This window comes from Hakea prostrata, chromosome 11 (assembly GCF_041222555.1).
Source record: "Hakea prostrata isolate BN-2017 chromosome 11, UWA_Hpros_2, whole genome shotgun sequence".
NCBI classification, from domain to species: domain Eukaryota; kingdom Viridiplantae; phylum Streptophyta; class Magnoliopsida; order Proteales; family Proteaceae; genus Hakea; species Hakea prostrata.
Genome location: NC_142610.1, coordinates 9,607,683 through 9,626,151, shown reverse-complemented (window position 1 = coordinate 9,626,151; position 18,469 = coordinate 9,607,683). Strand labels below are relative to the sequence as shown.

At 34.3% G+C, this 18,469-nt stretch overlaps 3 protein-coding genes across 6 annotated transcripts; 1 reads left to right on the top strand and 2 right to left on the bottom strand.

The window, feature by feature from the left end:
* The first annotated feature begins 759 nt into the window (after positions 1–759).
* Positions 760–5,144, top strand: LOC148999987 (putative polyamine transporter At1g31830). Of its 4 annotated transcripts, none has more exons than XM_089140506.1 (2): positions 760–894; positions 3,433–5,144. In XM_089140506.1, exon 2 carries the CDS (start codon positions 3,469–3,471, stop codon positions 4,882–4,884), a length of 1,416 nt encoding a protein of 471 aa, XP_088996632.1. In that variant the 5' UTR covers positions 760–894; positions 3,433–3,468; the 3' UTR covers positions 4,885–5,144. The 4 variants fall into 4 exon arrangements, with proteins under 4 accessions (XP_088996632.1, XP_088996634.1, XP_088996630.1 ...); XM_089140508.1 differs by having other exon boundaries at positions 3,430–5,144; XM_089140504.1 differs by having other exon boundaries at positions 760–1,049.
* A 4,759-nt stretch (positions 5,145–9,903) lies between these two features.
* On the bottom strand, positions 9,904–10,833 carry LOC148999986 (uncharacterized). The gene has a single exon (XM_089139111.1). The coding sequence runs from the start codon at positions 10,831–10,833 to the stop codon at positions 9,904–9,906; it is 930 nt and encodes a 309-aa protein (XP_088995237.1).
* A 3,038-nt stretch (positions 10,834–13,871) lies between these two features.
* Positions 13,872–14,810, bottom strand: LOC148999985 (uncharacterized). The gene has a single exon (XM_089139110.1). It carries the CDS (start codon positions 14,808–14,810, stop codon positions 13,872–13,874), a length of 939 nt encoding a protein of 312 aa, XP_088995236.1.
* Positions 14,811–18,469: the final 3,659 nt, after the last annotated feature.

The following is an 18,469-nucleotide window of genomic DNA, read 5'->3' as shown; positions in this document are numbered from 1 at the left end:
TTTTCGGTAAATGCACGTCTTCTTCTCCTTTTCCACTTATGGCCAGAGAAATGAATCAGAGTCCAGGATCAACTCCTTGTTAGAGAAAACAATGTGCTCTCCTGACGATTTTGAACTATAGAATAGATGATGGGACCCATTAAATTTTTATTTCTGATTTTTTTTTTCTTTCAAAAATACAGGTAGGCCCTTCTGCTATATTATATGATAGAAAATCATTTAAAAATATACTGTTCTAGCCTCATGGAGAGGTGATCTCTGAATCAACAAATCAACCTAACCTTCTTGCTTATCAAGTTGAGAAAGGAGATAGAGTGGGACCCACAAATTAATGCTTTCCCACAATAATTGGATGCGATAATTTGATTGTCATCCAGTATCTGTACCTTGTGGTGATTGATTTGGTTGCTACTGAGAACCAGATATTTTTGGTTAAACCATTCCGGCTCGACCGCTGATAACTAACCCCCCGAACAAAGCGGAGTCAGCGTGGAAGAAGGGAAAAAGAAACAGTGCTTAGACTAGGTTCAGAGATAGACATTGCCACACATTTAGAATCTCGTAATTCATCTGCAATCCAAAGATTCTAATCTAACGGTTTATCTAACAACACTGATCAATTTACACTCGCGTGTAAGGCAAACTTTAAGACTCTGAAGGTGGGTGTATATTTTCACGGTGGTCCCCCGGCGCATTTTAAGTGTAAGCGCAAAAGCGTTATATACAATTATGTTGTAATTGTTCTTCTGCCATGGCTAAAGCAGCTTTTTCAGAGAGGAGAATAAGATCTCATTCCCAAGGATGTTTTTTTCTTCCAGAGCTCGTGTGGTTTGGAATGGTTATAAAAGCTCCGAGCCCTAACGATTCCTTCTGTGTTTCGGCTATGGAAACTGGGTAGCGATTTCCCCCCCCCCCCCCCTGAAATGGTTAGGTGATTCTTTCATCAAAGTTGTATTCTCTGTCGTTGATGAATTCTTGTCCCCACCCCTTCTCGCTGTTCGATTGATTCACATCGAGCAAGTTTTCCTTGTTGGGGGTGGTCGTAAAGGGTATACATATTATTTCTTTGTCTTGCTTTAAATTTAGATTTCTTGGCGAAATTTGGAAGAACGCATGTGTAGTTCTTTGTTCTGTTTTATCTACTCATCTTTCTCTGAAAATTTTATGGATTTTGTTGTAGAAATTTGTAAAATGTGTCTGATTTAATCGCTGCAGCTCATAAATATTGTTGCATAAACTTTTAGTTTCATTATTCCTGTTTAGTTTAAACTATTAAACTGTGGAAATGCATCCTTGGTATGTGTTTTCTCTGCGAATCATTTGTCTGTTGTGAAAATTGGGTAATACGCTTTTTCATGTTTTAGTTTCATGATTGGGATAAGATGTAATTGGGTAATTAGTAGGTTCTTAGTTCTTTTGTAGGACCTGTGAACTGCTGTGTTTTTCCCTCAAGGCCAGAACTAAAATATCCCAAATTTCCACTTATTCAAATTGAAGTGTTGCCTTGTTGGTACTTAAAAAGGGAATCTACGTCCCTCACCTCTCTCTGTAGCTTGTTCTTTGAATTTTAAAATTTTACATTATTTTCTGTAGCGTGTCCTTTTCCAATGCATGTTTGTCCAACTTGTAAATTATACCCAGTTTGCAAATCTAACCTGCTCAATTTTGCCGATACAATTGAAATTTGAAAGAGCTCATCTCTGTTACGTGTCCTTTGTCGTTTAAATTTCATGATCTCATTGTATAAACTACCCGTTTTTGCATTAGAACTCAATATCACCTCCTATTGAGAAACAAGAGAAAAATTATAGGCAGATATTGTGTTCCTAACATTTGTAGTTGAGGCTCTAAAACCTCTGACAAGAGCAACTAGAGAAACAAGAGAAAAATGATAGGCAAATATTTTGTTCCTAACGTTTGTAGTTGAGACTCTAAACCCTCTGACAAGAGCAACTGCTGAAACGCATAAATTTCTCCCACTGGCTGGTTAGGCAAGGTCAGTTAACCAGAACCCTTCCATTGAACAACTGGTTTGAATGAGAAATTTTCTTTTTGCACATACACTTTTTGATTCGGTATGATTGTGAAATATGCAAAAACTATTATTTTCTGGATATTCAATCTGACAAAAGCAATGTAAAAGAAGTTCTAGTAAGAACCACCTCTATAGTAGGATCGATGTGACCTCAAGCTTTGATATAACCGTCGAACATCAATTCAAGTTGCTGATTCAGTTTCCCAGTAGAACTCTCACTGAAATCAATTGGAGTTAAAGATGATGAAGGAAAATGAAAATAGAAGATGATAGGACAGTTTTGATAATAGGATTGAGCTCCTCACTCTTTCCGTAACCTTACATTATTTGGTATTAAAGCTAAAGAAAGATGGTAGCCAAGATCAATGGTTGTTACGTTGTACTGTTGATCGAAGATTAATCATATTGTTTGATTTGAGAACACTAAATTAGTCTGTTTCAAGATGGAGAGAGCTGACGTAGGTTACAAGTTCATGTGTAGCCATGGGAATGAAGCCCTGAAACAAGTCCAGTATAGTTGTGGGATCCAGCTGCTTTGAGAGGTAGCTTGGTGTGATGATGTAGCAGGGTTTTTGGTTGGTTTAGTGGAGCATCACATCCTGAAGACCCATTCTAGATAGGAGGACGGAGAAAAGGGGGCCAAGATGGAAGCCAAAAGAAAACAAAAATATTGATGTTAACAGTACCACGAGTTACTGTTCACATGGATGTTACTTTGGGCTCATATGGACAGCTTGCTTGCAAGAGTAGATGCTTCCGATATCTTTTCCCTAGTTGCTAATCATTAGTTACTAGTTTCTAAATTAGAGTTTCTATATGAGCTAAAATTTCCTTTTTAGTTACCTTCTGGTTTTGTTTGTTAAAGTTATACTACTTCTGGATCAAGTATCAGCTCTTCTAGAGATTTTCCATAGCCATTGTTTTTATTTTTGACTAAACCCTTGAGAGTAGAATGTAATGTCCTTAGATGTGCCTCATTTAAAAAATGAAGTTATGTTGCTGTTTGCAATATATTGTCTTGGGAAGGGTGAGATGCCCAGGCTGAGATAGCCGATGTTGTTATTTTCAATAGCTGAGACATGTGGTGGGAGGGCCAAGGCTGAGATAGCTAACTCCTGTTACCTTTATTTTCTCTTATTTTTCCAATCAGTTGATTGATCCTACTGCAAAAGCGGTTCTTATTTGAAATATCATTTACATTAAACAGTTCTTATAACAGAGATACATAGATTTCTTTCTCCCATTTAGTAGATAAAAGCAAGAGTGACCATATTGCTGATATGTGACTCTTAATTTTATCATTAAATCATCTTGCTGATGTGTTTTTGAGTTTTTTTATTGCTTTGCAACCTGCAAAAGACTCGATTCTTATTATATTTAATCTTTGCTTGTAGAAGTTGAGGAGCATTGCACATAGACAGACTTCCATTCAGATGGGAGAATACAATGGTGCATCATATGTGGGAATTGATGAGGCAATTCCTCCCAGGGTTGATAACTACAAGAAGGTTTCTGTCTTACCCCTTGTTTTCCTGATCTTTTATGAAGTGTCTGGGGGGCCCTTCGGTATAGAGGACAGTGTTCAGGCAGCTGGCCCCCTTCTAGCTCTTATTGGGTTTCTTGTTTTCCCATTCATATGGAGTGTTCCTGAAGCCTTAATAACTGCCGAAATGGGTACCATGTTCCCTGAGAATGGGGGATATGTTGTTTGGGTCTCATCAGCTCTTGGACCATATTGGGGTTTTCAGCAAGGTTGGATGAAATGGCTAAGCGGTGTTATTGATAATGCACTGTACCCTGTTCTGTTTCTGGATTATCTGAAATCAGCAATCCCGGCTCTGGGTGGTGGTTTACCAAGGGTAGCAGCTGTGTTAATATTGACTTTGGCGCTCACTTATATGAATTACAGGGGCCTGACGATTGTTGGGTGGGCTGCTATCCTCTTAGGGGTGTTCTCAATGCTACCTTTTTTGGTTATGGGAGTTGTGTCAATCCCTAAACTTGAACCATCAAGATGGTTAGTTGTAAACATGCATCATGTTGACTGGGGTTTGTACCTTAACACTCTCTTTTGGAATCTGAACTACTGGGACTCAATTAGTACTCTTGCTGGAGAGGTCGACAGGCCAAAGAAAACTCTTCCAAAGGCTCTCTTTTATGCTTTGATCTTGGTTGTTCTTGGATACTTTATCCCCCTACTAACTGGTACTGGAGCTCTTCCACTAGAACGTGATTTGTGGACAGATGGTTATTTCTCAGACATTGCTAAAATCTTAGGTGGCGTCTGGTTGAGAGGGTGGGTTCAAGTGGCTGCTGCAGTGTCTAATATGGGTATGTTTATTGCTGAGATGAGCAGTGATTCTTTTCAACTTCTGGGCATGGCAGAGCGTGGGATGCTTCCTGAGTGCTTTGGCAAGAGGTCTCGTTATGGAACCCCTTTGATAGGAATACTGTTCTCTGCCTCGGGGGTTATTTTGTTGTCATGGCTGAGCTTCCAAGAGATTGTAGCTGCAGAGAATTTCCTATACTGTTTTGGAATGATTTTGGAATTTGTGGCCTTTGTAAAGTTAAGGATGCAGCACCCAGCTGTCTCAAGGCCATTCAAGATTCCAGTGGGGACAGTTGGAGCCATTTTGATGTGTATTCCTCCAACTGCGTTGATCTGCGTGGTTTTGGCTCTTGCTTCTGTTAAGGTCGCAGCAGTAAGTGTTGCAGCTGTGTTCATCGGTTTTGTGATGCAGCCTGGTCTTACATACATTGAGAAAAAGAAATGGGTCAAGTTCTCTGTAAGTTCTGACCTCCCAGAAATTTATCCAAACCAGGGAAATAGTGAAGCCTTGATCGCTTGATATATAATGCTTAAACTTGATATGAAATGATTATCCTGAGTAAGCTGCAAACCAGTGTATGCTTCAACACATGAATATTTCCATTTGGTGACAAGTCATCAAGTTATGAGCAGCAGATGTGTTCTACTTCTACCTTCTCCCTAAGTTTGTAATGTAAAGGAGCAACTTGGTTGATGTCTGTCAACATGGGTTCAGTTGATATGTTGCAACTTTAAAAGGTAATTTTCTGATTGGAACAGTGGAATCTTGCAGAAGAATACGAGATATGAACTTAGTTTTAGTTTAAATATGTCTCTGTAAGTTTACAGTTATCTTAAGGGTATCTGGTTTCTTGAAACTATATTGCTTGGGGTAAAGATACTATACCATGAGAACTTGCACAGGTACCCTTGTATGATCCCCACAGTATTCCTTTGGTTATTTTTTATTAACAAAAGCATTCGTGGATCCATTCAATTTTTTTTGTTATTTGAATGTTTAAATAATTTTCTTGATAATATCAAGTGCGATAGACCTTTGGAATTGTGAGTGTATAATTAAAATGGTAGTTATGATTAGTGTTCTCTCTGCGCTGTCTGACCTGTAGATGGTTAAATTTGCACTTGGGCTGCTCAACCTAGCATGCATTGAGCTTAGCTAGTTGTCTTAGCGTATAATACTACAGGCCAACAACCCATTTTCACCTGTATTAAATACCCTGGGAGTCTTTGAGACATTTCATCGAACATGTGTTTACCTTTAAAAATTACTGCATCACCTTCCCCTGTATTAATAATATATGCAATGTTTAGAATTAAAAAATGATTATAGACTCAAAATCAATCTATTTCTGCTATGGATTCGTGATTTTAAGGTGCTGGTTCCCCCTTCTGGAGCGAGTTTTCTCGTTACATTGAAGGCTGTCACCAGCGTACCAAAAAAGAATTACCATTCAATCTTTAAGCATAAGAGTAAAGTCCATATCTGCTATTCGATCTACTTGAACTTTGGAAATGGTGACCTTTCAATCTTTAAGCATAAGAATAAAGTCCATATCTGCTATTTGCTTGGTAATTAGTTGATCTACTTGAACTTTGGAAATGGTGAGCAGTGAGACTTCAATTGATGAGGCTTATTTGTCTCAGTCATATAAGAATAAAGTCCATATCTCCTATTTCTTTTCTGCTGGGCCTTATATATTTTCTATTGGGGTCTATGTCGCACGTATGAGTCATCACAGTGAGGGTTGCAGACGTCGAGTGGAAGTGCGGTGAGAGTTGCACAGGAAGATGGAGAGTAACATTTTGATCAAACGAGGGTGTTGCCTGAGAATCAAGAGCCATGGTTTTTGTTAGGAATTAGAATCATAGCATAAAATCAAGTAAAAAGAAAATATTATCAAGTAATTATGTATTATTAAATAGAGTATAAACTAATGTTGGGTTCTTATTGTGCAACAAATTACGTCAAAGTTTCAAAGTAATTGAAGTCGTTTTCCATTTTTTCACAGAGGGGGCTATTTGGTCATTAAATAATATGAGGGGCACTTGGTGGCAACAGGTTTGAAATATGAAAAAAAACTTAACATGGAAACAATGTTAATTGCTCTGGATTTAAACGCAATTTATTGCACTAAAGGGATCCAACATTAGTTTATGTTTTACTTAACAGTAGGAGAGACGGTGTTCAATAATACATAATTACTTGATGATATTTTCTTTTTTCTATGTCAATTAAATTTTATAATACCTGATTTTTTTTTTACAATGTAAATGTATTTTTTTTCATTTCTTATCATTGTGTATAATTTAACTAATCAGTTATTCTCTCCCCTCCTCTAAATTATAGGAGATAAGTTACTTGCATACTATTGTGAAAGAGAAAAAATGTCATTTTTTCACCAAAATTAAAATATCAATAAATGTTAAAAGGTCTTCTTATCACATTAACCTAGTACCACAATAATTCTAATATAATTTTGCTCTAAAATTGTAAAAATTGTGATTTATTTAATTAATTTTAATATATCAATACTTCAAAATTATAATTCATAATAAAAAAAATGATAACAAATATTTTATATTTACATTAAAATATATGAAAATTTGTAATTGAACAATCTGGATAAATGTTAAACTCATTAAAAATAAATAGTAAAATTTAGTTCATATGGTTATGGAATTAAAAATAAAAATTTACCTGAGATTTTCGTCTTATAAATTAGTAATATTTCAATTGCCTCAAGTATATCAAACTTATTTTTAAGTTAAATTGAAAATCATTGTGTTAAACTATAATCAATACATTAGTTCCTATAGACAACAGCCACAAACATTCCAATTATTAATGCAAATTTTGTCTAATATTTATTATCTTTAATCATTCATAATGTATTTCCTAAAAGAAGAAAGAGAAAAAAAAATATAGGAAAATGTTAGAGACACCCAAAGACAATTGACGAAAAGCACAAACACCCCAAAAATATATAAATTTAACAAGAGACACCTCAAAATATCTCTTACATTTTCACAATGGTACACTTACGTTAGCAAATTCTGTTAGTCAATGTCAGATAATTTTCTATATTATCCTTAATCTCTTGTGACTTTACAATATTGTCCTTAAAAAAATTGAGTCTTAAATTTTGCCATTTTCCCCCTTCACGAATTCCTTCTTCTTTAATTCTTCATTTTATCTTATAACATATAGAATAATAAAACTAAGGTAACATTTGTCATTTTCTTTAACTTATTAACGTTTCTAATAAATAAAAGGGTAATTGCTAATATTTTAGAATAGTTTTGGGATATCTATATTTTTCACCAATTATCTTAGGGTCCCCCTAGATTTTTTCAAAGAAAAAATAATACATAATGTATGAACAAAGTAGCTCTAAATTACCAGGAAAAAAACATAAAAAGGAGATGAAGTACTCTTAAAATGCCTCACGTGATTAGCATTTTTAATAACCATCACAATTTTTAAACATTTCTTTGTGTTTGCTTAATTCATTTGTATTCACTACTTTATATTACATAGTTTTAAATATTATTTGTCTTCCCAATATTTCTAATCGTCACCTACGAGTATTATTTGGGATGAGTTTATCTCATTGAGAGCTGAATCAATCTAAATATAACAAGTTTGACCAAATATGAAACTCTATAGACAAAATATTATAAGATCTACTAGTAACTTTATTTTTTATTATTTTTAAAGAAATTAATTACTGTGGCATATATATGAGATATATTACTCCTTTCGTTTGTCTGATATTTTTCTATACACTAATATATGTAAGGGTGTAAATGGATAACCGAAATCCGCTTCCGAATTTGCATCCGCATTTGTTTAGGGGTATTCGAATCCGTCTTATTACTAATAGGATGCGGATATGGTATTGCCCCTTTCTTACCGGTTATTATCTGTCCGATAAAATTATCCGATTAGATTACTTATTTACATTTGTTTTCTTATTTTTATAGACCTTTTACTTGAATATATGACTATTTTTCTAGATTCTCTACTAAAATAAATACCATAGTTACTAAATTCTTAAATTTCAAACATAACTTTCACAAATAAAATGGTAAAGATATCAACAGGGTAGTCGAAAACTTGTATTCAATCTGTATTTATACGGATTTAGAATAATCTATTTAAGAAAAATAATTATTCAATTATTATCCGAATCCGACAAAATTCGTTCTAAAATCGATAGGGTATTATCCGAATCCGTCCAAATAAATTCTTTTGGTTTCAAGTGTGGTTGCTTTCAGGGCCTGAAAACCCATCTTGTACGTGAAGCTGAGTTGTGCTCTTCTCTGCCACCTACAACCATTAATTGAGCATGAAAAGACCACATCACCTACCTGTATGTGTACACTTCACGTTTGATTAGATGAACTTCAATAATCCAACTTGCAAAACAATATAGAACCAAAAGAAGCCATTTTCAGAAGCAAAAGCCGTTACCTAACCACATTTTAAATATTTATTGTCCAAAACCCATCTGCGGAAACAAAAATCACAGATGTATCACTTCAACCTACTTGCAGTTAGGTGATTCAGACTCCTGAAGAAGCCAAGAATGCTATATTTATGTCCAAAACAGTTGCATTACATCTATATCCTTCAGTTTGTAAATTATTATGTGAATATCTTTTGAATTTTGTTATTGCATTTATGCTCTCTATTTTTCAAATTATCTACCAACCATATCTCTACTTTTAGAATAATGGGATAAATAGTGACTCTACATTATTGTATTTTCAAAATTCCCATTACCCATTACCAAAAAAAAAAAAATCCCATTACCCTTCTATACTTTGCAAGAAGTATGAATTTTTTTTTCTTTCCGAATTGAATCGAGAAGTTGGGGAACTTTGTACATGACATTGTTTGTTTGGGTTTCTTTTTGATATTTTTCTCATCAGTTATAAGAAAATTAATAAGGACAGTTATGTATTTTCTTATTTAATAGAACAAATTGCATCGTTATCTCAAAATGGAAGTCTTAAAGCATTGACACCTTGCTTTATGAAGGAAAAAAAAAATAAACAATGATTTAATGGTTTTAAGTGACAAATTAGACTAATGTGTCCAATGAAAATCCAATTTTGAAGTGTTTGTGTTTTTCAAACATAAAGTGGAGGTGCTTTAAGGCCTCTATTTTGGAGTGTCAGTATAATTTACTCTTAAAACTAATAGTATTAAACACAAGAAATTAAAGTGGTGATTCCAAGAGATTTTAGTTGGCAAAAACCAATACTTCATAATAAAAAAAATCAAGAGTTCAGATCTCCTTGGTGCCATTAAATGATTCTTATAAAAATACAACACACGAGACATGAATTCCAAAAAATAATAATAATAATAAGATTGAACGTAATACTTTACAAACTTCACAGGGTGTAAATGTAATTTGTCCATTTCCGTCCTTCAAACCAGAGACATTCAAATTACATCTCATAAAAAAATGTAAAATATAAAAAGGAAAAAGGAAAAAAAAATGGTGGTATTGAAGGTCAAGGGCTTTTACTAGCATAAGGACCCATTATGATCCCTCTTGTTTGTCTTCAGACCTAATTCTTCCTCTCCAGAAATCTTCTTACACCGGAAGTAGAATACAGTGTAAGCTGTAAAACTGAAAATCTTGACCAAGCAAATCATGTTTACCACTACCAAAACTGTGATTAAACCAGGAGCTATAATCTCTTTTGATGATCTTATCTTAGAACAAACAAATATAAGCAGAGTGATCAGCATGAAGAGAAGGTTGATAGCATATCCTCTTACCATCCTTCCTCCAATGAGTTCATCGTCTTCTCCTATTGGAGGTACTTCATAGATGTTCTCCAGTATTGAATTCACAAGACCAATTATCCAAACTCCAGCAACATAGAGATTGAAGAAAAGTGATAAGAAAATTAGGGCAACACCCAGTAGGGCAAACACAAGAGAACCGTTTGTAAGAACCAGAAAGATAGAAAGCAAAGCAAGCACTTGTACAGTATAACCCACACCCAATTGAGCCATAAAGAACCAACTGATCATGGGTTTTGCACAGGTTTTCTGGATCTTCCAAAATAATTCCTTGAAATTGAAATCTCTCTTTCGGTAAGAGGAAGCTGCAAGATATGTTGTTGCTACCACAGAACATAGCAAAGCAGCTGAGTAAGCAATCAAGAAGATCAATTCAACTGCAGTGATTAGAATGATCTCTCTCTCTACCTTGAGTGATGACTCAAAGTGTTTGAAGCTTCTTTTGTCTCTGTGCTTCAACTGAAGTACTTTGGTGAACAAACCAGAAATGAATGGCTGGAGAGAATAGATATTTGCCAAAGCCAAGAAAGAGAAAGTCAATTGGATGAGAACAGTAATGAAGACCATAAACTTCCCATTTCTGTGATAGATTCTGAAAGCTTCCTTTACAATTCCAATAACACTAATCACTTCGGAGGACTTCATGGAGATCAATTGAAGAGCAAGAATTTTATCAGCTCCTGCAGGTGTAGCTCTTTTTTTTTCTTATATATACTGAACCCATTGGATGAATTATTGCTTTGGTTCCAATCCATCCAGTCAGAGAAGAATTCTAATCATGACTTCATTAGGTGATGATGGATATTTTGTGATTACCGAGTCTGTACTGACAAAGACAGTACTGTCTTATAGCTATTAAACAACTCACATTTGCTTTGATTTGGATTTAAGTTTGCTTATAAATATTGACCATTCTATATTGAAGGCTCTATAGTTATTCTTTATTTGCCAATCAAACCAACTGGTTGGATCACTGGTTAGACCTCTGATTGGATCGAATACTTGGATCAAATGTGGGTTCATTGAATCAAAGATGAATCCCCCAATAAATCAAAGAAAAGTCAGAGCAGGCCGATCGTGTTGATCAACGGGCTGCCTCGGATGATAGAATCAGATTGCAAGCGACACCAAAATGGGTATCGTCGTCTCAGTTTTGATTGGAAATACTTACAGACGAGTACATTAGACATGCTGTTGTCAAGTTCACACCAACCCCAATCAAACTTCCGGTTTAATAGGTTCATGCTTGAATCAATGGCTAGACCGGTAGTCGGCATATATTATCCTAGAAGGAATATTATCAAAATAAGATTGAGAGATTGATTTATAAGTCACAATTGGTAGCTAAGCCAGCCAAGTCATGTAGTTGAATTAGGCCCCAAGGGACCAAAAAAAGGCCTATTCCTTACAGTCATAATAAGCCAAAAGTTGTAGCCACTAAAGCCAGACTTCAACCTTTTATTTACTAATTTTCTACAAAATCATATTGGGTCCCTGATATATTTGTTAGAATCTTCAACAGACACAAGTTCTTGACAAATAATAGAAATAGAAATATAAACAATAAGCCAGCCAACAACCTTGATGATAACGAACCAACATCTTAGACTGATTGAATATTCAACTTGGGACCCATCAGGGAAGAAAATTTTCTAAGCATCAACAACTACCAAAATTATGGAGGACAATGGATCAAAGTTAGGTTGAGAACGTATATGTTAATAGTAAATACCCAGTTCCAACTCAATTGATCAACTAATCAAGATGTGAACAGATGTGAAGGTTCGCCAACCAAATCAGGAAGGTTTTCTGAATTTTTTTCCTTCTTTCTGGTAGAACCCAGTCTGGAATCAGTCCCCTAATAAAGTGGTTTGTTTTGAATACCTAGCAGTGACTGTTAATTTTTTTTTTTTTTTGAATTGAGATTCGTCTGGACCATTTTCGTAGAGGTTGACTATGTTCTATGGATGTAGTTTATACATATAATTTGAATATAAAGTGGAGCTTTGCCTCTAACTCCCAGAAAATTCAAACTTTTGACCACATAATATGAGACATTGATCTTTTCCCAATTTAGCAACCCTTTGAGATTTAATTAGTTAAAAGCATTGGTGCAACCGTGCAAGTCAGCTTCTCATCTCATTTCTTATGAAGGATCAGCTTGTAATCAAACTAAGAGCTCGAATGGTCCATAAATTATCAAAGCCCAAAATTAGGGATTAATCCAAAGAAAGCCACCTGATTATGGACTTCATTGTGGATTCCCTGATTCATGCCAATGAATATGATTTTTAAGATTATTACCTGATTAGATGTTAAAGGTTTCTGTTAGGCTAAAGGATTTCTTGATGTTCATTCTATAATCCTCCTTAGAAGTAGAGGGGAGGAAATCATTGAGACAGATTTAGCTGGATAATCTGAATGATCTTTGTAGCCCTGTTTTTCTTTGGACCTTTGGGCTTCAAAATGTACCAAAAAGAAAAAGGTTTCAAGAATTAGATTGGGATTATAACAAAAATTAACACTTATCCCAAGTGAGTAAATCAAGTGTTTCTCATCACTCAACTTCCAATAATGGAAACATACATTTAAGAGAAAACCCCACTTGATTACCAGAGAACTAAGCTAACCTTACATTTATTCCTTAAACATTCATTGTCCACCAAAATTGTCTAAATGCTTTTTTTGAGGCTTCCTTAGTTTCTTCTTCTTTTTTATGAAAAAGGTTCAAGAACACCCAGCTAAGAGATTTAGCAAAAAGCACAAGCACCCCATAATTATGCTAAATTGGCAATCATCTCCAAAAGTTTCTTAAATTTGCACAATAGTGTACTCGGTTAGCAGATTTTGAAAATCATGATTAGGTAATTTAATAATCGCTTTAGTTATTTTAAAGTGTCTCTAAAATTTTTATTTAACTTTTATTTTATGTGTAAAATATATATAATCTAAATAAGGTAACAAAACATATTATAATAAAGGTTGGGAGTTGGGCATTCTACTCGTACTTCTACGCATGCTAATGAGAAATGGGATAGATTGATTATCATTTCATAGTAGATAAGAACCTTTTTCTTAAAACAAAATTTTCGAAGAGGGTTTTTGAGCAAGTATAGTATTGTAGTGACCTCTCAAATTTTCTTTTATTTTCTACTTATATTTCTCTATGAGGAGCCATAATATACACCTTTTGGCTCAAATAGCATCTCTTAATATTTATTTTATCTTAAGTGGAGATATAAATAGATATGACATTTTTTTTTGGGTAAGTAAATAGATATGATATTGATCCAATATGTATTGGATAGCGGCATTTCTATACTCATCTGATTATACTGAGATGGGTTTTGATAATATTTAATTAAATTTTAAGTAGTTTTCAAATGCTTACATTTTTAATATAGTTTCTTCTAGATAGATATGAATGTCAAGATGAATATAAAGTTTTAACTACCATTGAAATCTCTAACATTTTATTGGTACAAGTTAGGGTTGAGAATTAGAACTTTTCAACTTCCCTTTGATTAAGAAATAAATAGTACCAACACTTTTCGAAGGACCCCAGAATCACTTGTTGTGTGATCTGCATTACTTCTTCTGAGAATTACAAGAAAGCAATGAAACAACATTTGTACAGTAAAAAGAAGACGAAGAAGAAGAAGAAGAAAACACAACCTGGGCAGCTAGACAAAGGCATCAATTAAGCTAATATAGCCCATCTGCAATGGCAGCTCTAGCTCATCTTCATGGTTCTTCTTGTACTGGTAGTAGAAAACCATATGTGCCATGAAACTGAAGATCTTCATCAAGGATACCATATTTATGATAACCAAACCAACTATAAAGCTAGTTACTAATCTCTGGTTAAAGGTAAGCAATTGGCAAGCAATGAGCATGATAACACTAGCCACCATGGTAAGAAGATTAAGAGATAACCCATTCAGTGTTCCTCCTAGCATATAATCTTCAGCTCTCTCAACTGTTTCAATTCCATAACAGCTCTCCTCAACCACAAAAACCACAAGACCTGATGTCCAAACAACTACTGAATGCAGAAATAAAGAGATAGAGAGAATAACTAGTACTATGCAGGCAAAAACTGAGGCAATTATACCATCTGAAATCACCATTAGAAAACCCAGAAGACCCACAAGAAATAGAGTATAGCAAACACCCGTTAGAGTAGCATATATCCAAGTAATCAACGGAAGAGGCCATGTATCAATCCCTGAAAGCAACTGCTTGGACTCGAAATTCTTACTTGAACGCGAAATTGTTGATGCTAGAAGTAGAGCTACAATGGAGAAAAGTGTGACGAGTGAGTAACTAAGGAAGAAGATTAACTTCACTCCTGAAAGAACTTGGATGTCTTCTTTTATGGAAAAAACCAGCTCAAAGAAATCCACATCATCAAACTGATCAACTGTAGTTAAGAGATGAGACTTGGCAAACAAATCAAATACCAGTAACTTGATGGAGAAGATGTTGCTTAAGAAGAGAAGAAAATTGGGAATTAGGGTTACAAGGGTGGTCGAAGCCATTAAACTTCCACTTGTAAGTAATATTTTCAGGGATTCTTCTAGAATCCCTACAAAACCCATAAGCTCAGAAAACATATCCATGGAACCCAGATGATAAACAGACTTCCCTTCCAGTTTCTCTTCCAAGAAATATCTTTGCTGGTGTTCCCTTCTTTGCACTGCTAATGCCGGTCTTTTTGCTTTATAGTGAACTGGTTATTTAATTTGGAAGACCTAGCTAATTCAGTTTCTATCTGAACCATTCCGTACCCAGAAAGGAAGTAACAAACAAAAGGTGAAGAGATTCAATCAACAAGTAGTTGGAATTAAAATCATATATGATCCATCAAAATCATTTTTATTAGGTTTTATAAAAACATAGTGAATATAGCCTGATTTTCTATTATCCGTTTGGAAATCTATAGATGTTTCAGTATTTTTTTTCACGATACCCTGGATTAGCCGTTTCAATATTAATGTTACATCCCTGAGTTAGCCCTCAAAATTTATTAGTCAAACTCCTTAGTTACTGAATTTATTAGTCAAACTCCTTATTACTAACACGGTTAGTCTCGATTAGTTAACCATTTTCAATATTACTTCCACATCCTAAGTTAAAAATACTATCTATGAACCATATCTTCCAAATTTTGTGTGATTTATGATTGAGAGAAGAAAAAGTAGCAAATGGTAGAGGGAGTTAAAGGTTTTCTTACCATTTTAAAATGTTTAACTTGCTTACATCAGTACTTAGATTGTGATTTCCTAACGGTTGGGGGTGTCTTTAATATATTTTCATCCGATAGAGAGTCTAATTGATAAATTGAATAACTCAAAAAGTAACATTAATCAATTTTAGGGATAACTAGGGAGTGCTGAAAATTTCCCTGGTTGTTGGAATACTATTTTCAAAGAAATGGTTTGATATATATGATTTGTCTTGTGTTTTTTTTCTTTCAAATAACCTAATTGTAGGTGTTACGTCCACAGTGAATGACCTAATCAAATGCTATGGGGCTTGCAGGCTTTCTAATGGTGATTAATTTAAAAGATTAGTTGACTGGTAGATTCATATGGTTGTTAGGATCCTGGAAGCTCTCCATGGTATGGTTTTTTCTTAGAGATAGCTTCCCACAAGGCTGTAGAAACCATGTTTCTTGCTTCTCTTGTCTTTCACCATTTGGGTTTATAGGTCCTTGTAAGTAAAGTTATATAAGTTTAATGAAAAACGTTTGGATAGAGAGAAAGGTGGGGTGGGAATTTCTAACGTGTGGGGTTCGTGTGTACATTAGAGGATAACTGGTGTAGATTATATGCTAGGGGAGACAAATACAAAATATCATTTTCTTTGACTAAAACTAACTTAGACTAAACCTTAGGAACTCCAAATGAAAATTACCCATTAACATGAGAACTGTTAGTTGGTCAGAGGAAATGATAAGTATATCTTGAGTTTTATTCTTATATATATCTTATAAAGTCAGATAACGAATAGAAGAACAAGAAGAAACTCATGGAAGAATAAAGAAAATAAATTTTAAAATTCTATTTTACTAAGATCAATACTGTAAAGTTACAAGACATTAAGATAAATATAAAAATTATGAAATTATCTAACCGTGCCTTAACCAAATCTAACAACGTGACAAGACATTTTAGGAGGTCAATACCAATTTCATATAATTTTAAGGTGCATTTTGCCAATTTTCCATAATAATAATAAATTGTTTAAATGAGAATTGTTCAAGCTAGAATCCCAACACATCACGTTTCTATATTTATATTTTTTATTTCTCAATAAAATATTGAAGTAGTTAATAACATATATCAATGTCACTTTCTTTTTTTTCATTTGCGTGGATAGAGTTTGTCGAGTAAAAAAATAGTTGAACTTTAAAATACCAAAGCGATAATAGAAAATGTATTAATTTACTTAATGACAATGAGCATTCATAATATTTATATATGTATGGAACCCTTATTGTTGATTTCAATATAAAACTTAAGTAGTAGTAAAAATTTATGGCCACTAGGAAAGCTTACGTCAAACCATTAAGGGGGTTCTTTTTCTATTGATGTTGCAGGTAGGATTTGAGTCCAAAGAGATTGGGATAGAACAACTCCATGAATGGAATGGAAAGCAAAGCTAATGCTGCTAATTAAGTACCATTCTTTTGGTAATTGAGAATAACTAGACCAAGAAAATCTGAACAGTTATATCTAACATAGTATGTTACCTTGTTGTGTTTTGTCATTACATCTAGAGAGTTATTTAACATTATTGAGTTTGTTTTTTTGGTCAAAACATAAAGTTTGTAATGTATTAAATGAAATAGTTAACGTCTAAAGACTTATACAAATGAGAAGTATCCACAATGAACAGATTAAAGGAGGAATACCCCCACCAAGACCTATTTAATGAAAATGTACAAGTACCCCTAGCTAGAAAATCAGCAAAACTATTGCCAATCCTAAGAATAACTAAAAGAGACCCTACTAAGCAACTTGGTCCGCTTAAGCAAGGTTCCGGTATCAAACCTTGTGGATGCAAAAAAATCCCGCTGGGTGACTCACCCACCACGCCGGTGGACCCCCGCCCGGATGTCGGGGCAAGCCTTGGAAACCAGGGTTGGCAAACAAAAATCAAAAATCAAAAATCAAAAATTTCAAAACTAAATTACGGCATATCCAATTTAGAAATGATTGGAGACCAGGGAGAGCATTGATAATAGGTAAACAATCCAAATAGATATGCAAGTCAACAGCTCCTAAAGAAGAGCCAAGAAGAATGCCATCTATAATGGCTTCAAGTTCAACTAAAGATGCCGAGAACTATGTCCAAATTTGCTTTGAGCTGCCACAAAATCGTCATTGTAATCCCATATGATGCAACCTCTACCTCCTTTGTGTGTAGTGTTATCCCAAGAATCATCTACAAAATTTTGAAAGAGAGCAAGTTCTTCGGAGATGACATAGCTAGGCTTTGGATGAGGATCCTCATAGCTCTTTAAGACTCTATGATATGAAATTGTTTATCTGCATATAAATAGTAAAAAATAGTCATTAAATGTATTATGGAAGCATCCACCCCTCGAAATAGAGCCGCATTTCTAGTATTCCATATACACCAAACTAGGACACATCACATCTAATTTATTGAAGTAATATTGTCATAGCCCTTGTGTTGTTTTGATAAATTCCATCCAATCATAAAAATTAGATCCTAGGAAGTCAAATGTATTAATAAAGAGGGGGGGTAATCTCCAACACTCTTTTGTATAATGACAAAAAAAACAAAGCATGACATACATTCTCCAAACCATAATCACAAATAAGACAAAGTGGGATAAGTGAAACATTCCTTGTGAAAAGAGAGCTCCCAATTGCTATAGCCTCATTTGAGTTGAGTTTACAAGATGGTCATACCACCTTCACAGTCTTATTAGGGCAATAATAGGGTTTGGGTTCAGTTAGACCTTTAAAATCCTAACTAAATACCCTAATTTGATCTTGACTTTGACTATGACTCTATTGGACTATCAATCCATGTTAGATCAAGCATTAAAACTTGACCTTAGTCCTAACCTAATACATGGTTCTTAATTAACGTGTGTGGGTATGATACAGACTATTGGTATTGATAGATGCTATAAACAAAATATTGGTACAATAATATGTATATCAAAACAATTTGATATTGATAGTATTGTTTTTGTATCATAACAGTTTCATATTATTTACTTGGTTTGTGGGTGTTGGTG

What these genes read in the sequence shown, in the direction of transcription:
- LOC148999985 (XM_089139110.1), bottom strand. Translation starts at nt 14,810, where the DNA reads ATGGATATGTTTTCTGAGCTTATGGGTTTTGTAGGGATTCTAGAAGAA.
- LOC148999987 (XM_089140506.1), top strand. Translation starts at nt 3,469, where the DNA reads ATGGGAGAATACAATGGTGCATCATATGTGGGAATTGATGAGGCAATT.
- LOC148999986 (XM_089139111.1), bottom strand. Translation starts at nt 10,833, where the DNA reads ATGAAGTCCTCCGAAGTGATTAGTGTTATTGGAATTGTAAAGGAAGCT.